The sequence below is a fragment of the Xenopus laevis genome, chromosome 9_10L, assembly GCF_017654675.1.
Source record: "Xenopus laevis strain J_2021 chromosome 9_10L, Xenopus_laevis_v10.1, whole genome shotgun sequence".
NCBI lineage: Eukaryota > Metazoa > Chordata > Amphibia > Anura > Pipidae > Xenopus > Xenopus laevis.
The window spans coordinates 25407319-25415709 of NC_054387.1; the positions used below are offsets into that span (position 1 = coordinate 25407319).

At 40.6% G+C, this 8391-nt stretch overlaps 2 protein-coding genes across 2 annotated transcripts; one reads left to right on the top strand and one right to left on the bottom strand.

The window, feature by feature from the left end:
- The first annotated feature begins 294 nt into the window (after positions 1–294).
- On the top strand, positions 295–1771 carry LOC121397943. The gene is made up of 2 exons (XM_041576262.1): positions 295–941; positions 1204–1771. The coding sequence occupies exons 1-2, from the start codon at positions 691–693 to the stop codon at positions 1769–1771; spliced, it is 819 nt and encodes a 272-aa protein (XP_041432196.1). The 5' UTR covers positions 295–690.
- A 1720-nt stretch (positions 1772–3491) lies between these two features.
- Positions 3492–5587, bottom strand: LOC121398275 (protein ALP1-like). Its single transcript, XM_041577271.1, has 2 exons — positions 5004–5587; positions 3492–4651 (listed from the first exon to the last, which is right to left on the bottom strand). The coding sequence occupies exons 1-2, from the start codon at positions 5447–5449 to the stop codon at positions 3772–3774; spliced, it is 1326 nt and encodes a 441-aa protein (XP_041433205.1). The 5' UTR covers positions 5450–5587; the 3' UTR covers positions 3492–3771.
- Positions 5588–8391: the final 2804 nt, after the last annotated feature.

Below are 8391 nucleotides of genomic sequence, written 5' to 3' on the forward strand. Positions count from 1 at the left end.
AATAGCTTCGAATCGCGTCCATACCCTTTTTGGAGCGATAGGGGTGAAATAGACTGTACAGCAGCAAACATGGCAATCGCCTCTACACTGACACACGGAACGAAATGTCGCAGCGAGAATACGCTACGTCAACACGGAAGTACGCAACGAGAGGACGCAACGAGAAGACGCCCACACAAAACCACGAGACAAGACGCCGACAGAACAACACGCCGAGAGACGCCGACAAAACAAGACGCCGAGAGAAAACGCTGAGAAAAGACTCAAGACAGAATGCCCTTTATTTTCAAAAATAGTTTTGATACTGACAGGCTAATTGATCTGGTAGAGGAACGGCCTGCTCTTTATATGACGGAAATGAGTGCATATCACAATAGGCAAAACAGGAAGAAACTTTGGGAGGAGGTGGCATTTCTGCTCATAGAAGACTGGGAATCTCTTGCAGAGGATGAGAAAAACAAAAAAGGTAACTGTTTGTTAGGTATACATACCATGTGCATTCCTTCTTATCCCCGCACTGTTGTCGTGTAACTCACCAAATTTTTTTTGTCCATCTTTTTGTTTCAAAATAGTTGGGAGGGAGGTATGTATTTTGGGGACTTTGTGTGAAATTTTTGTGCCTTTGTGTAGCTAGAATGGTAATCTCAGGGCCTATGTTGATTCCCAGTCCAGACCTAGTTCATACCAGTCATGGTTATTTTTCAATTATGTGACACATTCTGCATGAACTGTGTTAGTCCATGTAAAATTATTTATATTTTTCTCATTTTTATTACAGTGAAAGAACTTCAAACACGTTGGAAGAATATTAAGGATTGCTTCCGTAGGGAAGTTTCCTTACAGAAGAATGATTCACGTAGTGGCGCCTCACCCTCAAGACGAAAGAAATATATCTATGCTGACAGGCTGCTTTTCCTGGTCCCCACTTTTACCACAAGACAGTAAGTGTTAATCCACTTTCATAATTTGATTATTGTGATGTCAGACTGTAATTTATTGTTGTGTTGTGCTTAGCATGCAGCACTTTTACAACCAAACATAAATCCTCCATTTGTTTAGATTTTGAAGGGGGGGTGAACAGTTGTGCTTTATACTAACATATTATCGTATTTGCACTATTTCTCTATTAATAGGATACCAAAAATATGTATGGAACCAATTTCTTGTTTTTATGTTAAATTATCTTAATTGTTTTCTTTTTAGAACTTCTGGCAATGTAGAAAATGAGCAACAGGAGGAAAATGAGGAAAATGTTGGTGAAAGTGAAAATATTGGAGAAACATCATCTGGAACATCATCGGGCAGCCCTAGTGCCAGTACCAGTAACACTTTGCATCCCCTTCGACTCTCTCAGGCTGCAAACAAACAGTCAGGGAAAAGAAAAAGGAGCAGCTCTGAAATTGCATCGGGAGATGTCAAAGAGATGATCTCTATGCTATGCACTTCGCTATCTACCCGAGGTGGTCCCAAGAACACTTACCAACATGAGGAGACTCCAGAATTTTCATTTTTAACTGGATTACTGCCCACAATTATGACAATTCCGCAGGCACAAAGACAATCTCTTCAAGTTGAGATGACAAAACTTGTTTATAGATATGTGCCACCAAGTGGTGTGCAATCACCGAACATTCCCATTCCACCTCAGCATTACCCCATGCCACAAACGCCAGGAACAGGAAACTCTTGGTACCAATATCAGTATCCATCCCAAAACACACTCTCAGACCCATATCATTATCCTTCCCAAAACTCCCACACAGATCTTTAATTTATAAATTCTATAGAAGGGCGCTTTAATTTATAATTTTAATTTATATAACACTTACACTGTTTCATTTAGATTTAGCACATGTTGTATATTGTTTTATGTTTATGTGTTGTTCTTTTCTATTTTTGACAAGTATGCACTTTGGTGGTTTTATGTTTGCCCTTTGTTGACGGGAATGGAGATGGGCGGCTGCACTTTTGCACTTTTGGTCCGAAAAGTGATTAGGAATGTTTTTTTTTACCATAATTATTATAATAAAACTTTTTTTATACTGAAACGTTATTGTTTATGATTATTAATAGGACTGACAACTATCGTAGAAGTAAAATTTTTTTTATAATATAAAATTAGAAGAAAAGGCAAAAAACATGCCATATGTATATACAAAAATAAAATAACAAAAAATTTTTTTAAGGGTGGCGCTGGTGCTGCAGGTTTTCCAGGGCCAACACCCTTGCCTTTAACTCCCTTATTTCCTCGACCAGTCGAGCGTGGTCCCATTCATCTTCTTGGCGAATTTATTGCATTGTTATTTATGTTTCACTTTTGAAAAAGAAGGGAAGTGGTATGCAATTTAATTTGCACTTACCTGCAGGTTGCTGCTGCTCCTCCTCCTCTAAATGCAGCTCCTCCTGAGCCTCCAGCCACTGCTGCTCCTCCTCCGCCTCCAGCGACTGCTGCTCCTCCTCCGCCTCCAGCGACTGCAGCTCCTCCTCATGCTGCACTGACTCCTCCTCCTCTGCCTCCAGATGCTGTTCCTCCTCCTCCTGCTCTACATCTGCCCCTGTACAAAATCAAAATTTATCAATATATCAAAAAAAAAATACCTGGTGCACTGTAATCATTAGCACTCATCAGGCAATGTCTATGGGCAACTGACTGCACTCAGACCAAAGGGGGCACACCCCAATTTGCAGTTATTTTTGTTCTTTCACATGGAATTTCAATAAAATTGATTTATGTTTGTGGCTGTCATGTGACAAAATATTGAAAAAGTTTAAGGGGGACAAATACTTTTGTAAACAACTGTGTGTGTGTATATATATATATGCGTGTATATATATGTATATGGAGATTGCCAGAGATAGATAATGTAGTGTATCTTTCTTAGTTACTTAATACTCACGGTTTTCATGCAGCTGAACTTGCATTATAAACTCTGGCTCCCTGCGCTTGAGGTCTGACCAGAGCCTTTGGAGGGTGCGTCGGTTAAAGCTGACGCCATGCCTGTGACGTAATCGTCGCTTCAGCCGGTGTAGTATTTGCTGTTTATGTGCCCTCTTTTGGGTCACATAAACTGGGAGGTTATCGTAGCTTTCTCCTAGAAGAAAGCTTGCGATCTCCCATGCCTGAGCATCATTGAGACTATTAATGCCCACCATCTTGCTCTCTATGTCTCTATGTCGCAGGCTAAATAACGCAATGACGTCATGACGACACGGCGTATTGCGCAGTTCAGTACATTCACATGCGCAAAGACGCATGCGCAATACCGTGCGTGAGATCTTTGCGCATACGTCTTTTACATTCATATGCGCAAAGACGCATGCGCAATACCGTGCGTGATGTCTTTGCGCATGCGTCTTTGCGCATGCGAATGCACAGAATGAGTATGTGTATATATATATGTGTGTATGTATAAGTATGTATATATGTGTGTATGTATAAGTATGTATATATGTGTGTATATGTATATGTATGTATATATGTGTGTGTGTATATGTATATATACATATTGGGAGGGATGGATAAGATAAAGTTTGTGAGAGGCTCAATAAATTTGTCCTGGAACTGGGAAGTTATAGTATTTTATGGAGGGTCCCTCAACTGTGCTAAGTATCAAAAATGTTGTATCTTTTTCTTAAACCTGTTTGTTTAAGGAACAAGAGCCCTTCTCAATACAAACATAAACAAAACTGTGAGTGAAAAACAACACAACAACCTTAGTATTTTAAACAGAATTTATTAAAGGTAGCATAAAACATTAGCCTGGTTACAGACTACATGCGGTTTAACTGCCACGGTACTGAGCCATCAGGAGACATAAAATAATTTGCCAAATGATCTCGCACCCTCATTCCTCCTGTAGGACCTCTAACAGGGGCCCAATCAATGTCTGGTATATCATCTGTTAGGGTGTCTTGGTAATTGTAGCCATCCCGAAGCCGCACAAAGTTATGTAAAACACAACCGGCTTTTATCACATTGTCCACAAAATCAGGTTCCAGTTGTATAGCAGTATGGAATACCCGCCATTTGTTGGACAGAATACCAAAAGCACATTCCACCATACGCCTTGCTCTTGATAATCTGTAATTGAAAACTCTTTTCTGAATGGCCCTTTGTGACCCTGGGTATGGCCGCATTATATTTTCCGTAAGGCCAAATGCCTCATCACCCACAAAGACATAAGGCATACAAGGTCCAGCAGTCCCAGGCAATGGTTTCGGAGGAGGTAGTTGAAGTGCCCCTTCTGAGAGTCGGCGTCCGAATGAAGAATTCCTGAAAGCACTAGCATCGCCAGTGCTTCCATAGGCTCCAACATCAATGAGTGTAAAGCAATAATTTGCGTCAACGACAGCCATAAGAACAATGGAAAAGTATTTTTTATAATTAAAGTATTTTGAACCACTTTTGATTGGCAGAGTAACTCGAATGTGTTTTCCATCCAAGGCCCCCAAACAATTCGGAAAATTGTTTTTTTGTTGGAAGTCTTCTGCAATGCGCAGCCATGCATTTTCATCTGGGACTGGCATCACAAGTCTTCTCAGCTCAGACCACATAAGCATACACGTTTCTCTAACAATTTTGGAAATAGTGGATCGACCAATAAGAAACTGGAAATATAAAGAGGAAAATGACTGCCCAGTTGCTAAAAATCTGAAAGAAAGAAAGAAAAAAGATAAAGGGTTAGTTATTAAAAATATTACAATGATAGACTTGTATTATTAATAAATGACCATATTTATAACTATATATATATATCACACAGGGAAACCGGACGTTTCGGTCAGCTGTCTGACCTTTTTATAAATATCAATAAGGGATGGTACCCGTTATCCAGAAACCTTATATACAGAAAAGTTCCACATTACGAAATAGACTTAATGTTTACATGCCTTTCTAGTACACTTAAGATATGATGATCTACCTTACAAAAAGATCCATTATCCGGATCACCCCAGGTCACAAATCATATACCATATACCATAAATAAAAACAACACACAAACCTTAGAGTTAAGCATAGTCGTTCCTCGGGCGAAATCGGATCCCTCATCAACGTGTGGTCATGACTCAGACCTGGCGTTAAAATAGTCAGCAGCTCATCAAAGCTAGATGTTGACATCCGAAAAAATTTTTGGAATTTTTCAGGATAACGGCGCAGTTCACTGTATAAAATATGAAACTGTCCATTCTTTAGCCGCTGACTTGTTATGGGATGTACCCAATACTTTCTAGCAGCTGCTCTTTTTTTTCTTTCTTCCTGTAGCAAAAAATAATACAAGTAGATAAGCATAAATAATACTGCCAGCTCATCCTCCATAATGAAGCAGGAGACAACACGCCGCTGAGACAACACGCCGCAGAGACAACACGCCACTGAGACAACACGCCGAACGAACAATGACGACTTCCGTTTTCTGCTTGAACATGACGTGCTAGTTTCGCATGGCATTGTGGTATAACAGTCGCTTCCTGTAAATGTCGCTCCTTCCAATCGCTGCAGCAAATGACGATCGCCATGTCGCCGCGACTTTCTTTTTAAAAATCGCGGGCGACTTTTCGCGGCAAAATCGCCTAGTGTGTCCTTAGCCTTAGTAATGTGCCGATTAGCTACTATGATAGAAAAAAAGGGGCCGGTGTGCACTTATAAAGATATGCTAAAAGGCCTTATCATGATAGAACTGCTTATGAGAAAGTAGCAGTAAAATGAATAATGAAGCAATAGCATACTTAATGAATCAGATGAGTGTAGGATGGCCATACCAGGGACTTTGGCATAGACCAGCTTAAATATATCGCAACATATGGAGAAACAATCCCTGTTTTGTTAAAAGGGTAAGGTATTTTTAGTAGCTGTATGCACAAAATGTCAAATATATTGATAATGGTTTTAAAATTGACGTGAGCACAACTTTCCCTTTTTTGTTAGAGAATGCAGCAGTATAAAGTGCAAAGAGTGTGATTAGTTGTAAGGGTGAGATTAATACAACACACTGAATGGCTCTATCGAGATAGCCCTGATGTCTGCAGTCATATAGTAATAATGAACTGCAGAAATGCACAAAGTATCCATATGCCTATCCGCATTATTAGATATGCTGAATAGTTATTCCATTATGATCTGCAAAGTTACCTATGCAATATGGTAGTATAGACGGTAGGAAACCATACCGGAGATTGCAGAGGCATGCACTTAGCTTAATGAGGATGTTGAAGTACAGTGGCATGTTAAAGTGTGACTAGTACAACACTCTGAATGGCTATACCATATATAGTAATAATGATGTACTGTAGATGTATACTTCCACTTTGATCCCCACATCTCATTGCGACAGCAGCTAAATACAGAATAAGTCTCCACCGTATCTGAAAGGCACACCTGGGAATAACTGCAGGTATGTATCCCATTTTATGTCCTGGGGATTATACTCTGGATAATAACTCCCCTGAAGCGCTTTAATAGCTGCTACTACTCACCATAGCTGCATAGTGGAAATTAGAGTTTGTTGAGGTGATTTACTGATAACTTCTTATTAACCATATCAAGATAACAGGTTTTTGGTGGAATAAACCTACCAGCAGTGAATGAAACCATTCTACTTGTATAAGATCCTTCACTGATAGATCCAGACAGCAATTTGCTACTTCAAGCTATTAAACCTGCAGCATCTCTCCCAAAGTCATTTGCATACCGGAGGCAATTAGTGTGCACCCACTAGCATATATGCTCTATGAAGCTGCGAACCTAGCATATGCAGGTTACCAAACTTTCTCTGAAGGAGTGTGAATCCAACCCCTTGGCAGTTGATAAGACTGCACACTCCTCTGTTAAAGATGGGAACTTTTTACTCCTGAGATATAAGTAAATGTATAGTTGAACACCTTACCTGATTTGAGTTCCCAGTTTGAATGGGTACTAATCAACATGATGATCCGGTAACAGGTGCTCTGATGACATACTGGCCACCTCTGCTCACCCTACCTCCACTCAGCAAACTATGGCAGCATACACTGGGGAGACAAAGGAATAAAAACACTATGGGGCTTTATAGGGAATCGCCCATACATAGATAGCTTTCCTGCAGGTAGCTGTTCCGACATCCTGTCAGCTGGAACGCTATCCATCAGAGTGCGGAGAGCCCCATGCTGTCTGTTTGGATGTAAACACCAACTTATCGTGCATGTTGCCCAAAGGCTTTGCGACTGACTGTGATGAGCAGCACACATGGCCCTGGTCCTCCCTTGGAACCTCACAGGCCACACACAGGTATAGTACCCAGACCTGGACCTGGAGCTTCAGCAGGTAGAGAACAGAGACCCTGCTGGCAGTTCGGGTGAGCTCGATGTGACAGGAAACGGGGGAGCCAAATTTTTTGAGTTCTTTGCTAAATTAGGTCACATGATGGGGGATTAACCATTGGTGCCCACTGCCATGCGAAGTAACAGGAAACAGCTCTTCGGCAATCAGTTGCTGTAACATTTGTACAAAATAAACGGACCGTCACTTTATTGCTATTGCAAAAATGTCTTGATCACGTTTAATGTTGACTTAAGAAGCCCGGCCTAAACTCCAAAACATCGCCTCTAAACACAGAGAGACGAAGAGGGACGCCCAAGCCTTGCGCAATTTAGCGATATACTGACGGGTTTCAAAATAATTGTGGATCTTCATCTTGTAGTACAAAGTGCAACATTTGGTATAGGTTTATTCTCCTGTAGCAAAATAGCAACTAATTAGCAGGTAGCCATTTAAAAGCAAACATGATTACTCTCTCTAAGGATATGAAAAGGATAGGGAGAGAATGGGGGGGGGGAGCTTGAAGGCAAAAATCCTGCATAACAGTTTCAAGTTACAGTTTCTTATGAATATGCAAATAGGAGATCCAGGGCTGCCAGGTCAATGTAAAATTATCTTTTTTCTCAGCTAGATAAGAGGTCAGTTCCTCCATAAGGTAGATATCTTTTACATTCATGTCACTTTTCATATGGATAGGAAACTGACTACAGGATCGGGTACAGAGGGTGGTTGTTAATGGTACATTCTCTACTTGGAGAAAGGTTCTTAGTGGGGTCCCTTAGGGCTCGGTGTTGGGTCTACTTTTATTTAACTTATTCATTAAAGGGGAACTCTGGCTTCCAAACCAAAATTTGATAAAGAGGCCCACATAACACAGAAACTTTAATATACCCCTCACAGTTACCTGTTTCTTCAAAAAGTATGAATAAATGCCATTTTCTATCCTGAAATCCAGCTGTTTAACAGTTTTTCTTTCTGCATCACTTGAAATCCTGGCAGGGAAGGAGACAGCATGCAGGAACTACATAACCCACAATGCAATGCACTGAAATCACGTGTGCAGGGAATTGTGGGGTTTGGAGGATGAAGGCTGAGGA

Excerpts from the sequence above, each read along its gene's own strand:
- LOC121397943 (XM_041576262.1), top strand. The coding sequence starts at position 691 with ATGGTTATTTTTCAATTATGTGACACATTCTGCATGAACTGTGTTAGT. Across the intron at positions 942-1,203 it reads CCCACTTTTACCACAAGACA|AACTTCTGGCAATGTAGAAA; the intron begins GTAAGTGTTAAT and ends TTTTCTTTTTAG.
- LOC121398275 (XM_041577271.1), bottom strand. The coding sequence starts at position 5,449 with ATGCCATGCGAAACTAGCACGTCATGTTCAAGCAGAAAACGGAAGTCG. Across the intron at positions 4,652-5,003 it reads CGACTATGCTTAACTCTAAG|ATTTTTAGCAACTGGGCAGT; the intron begins GTTTGTGTGTTG and ends TCTTTCTTTCAG.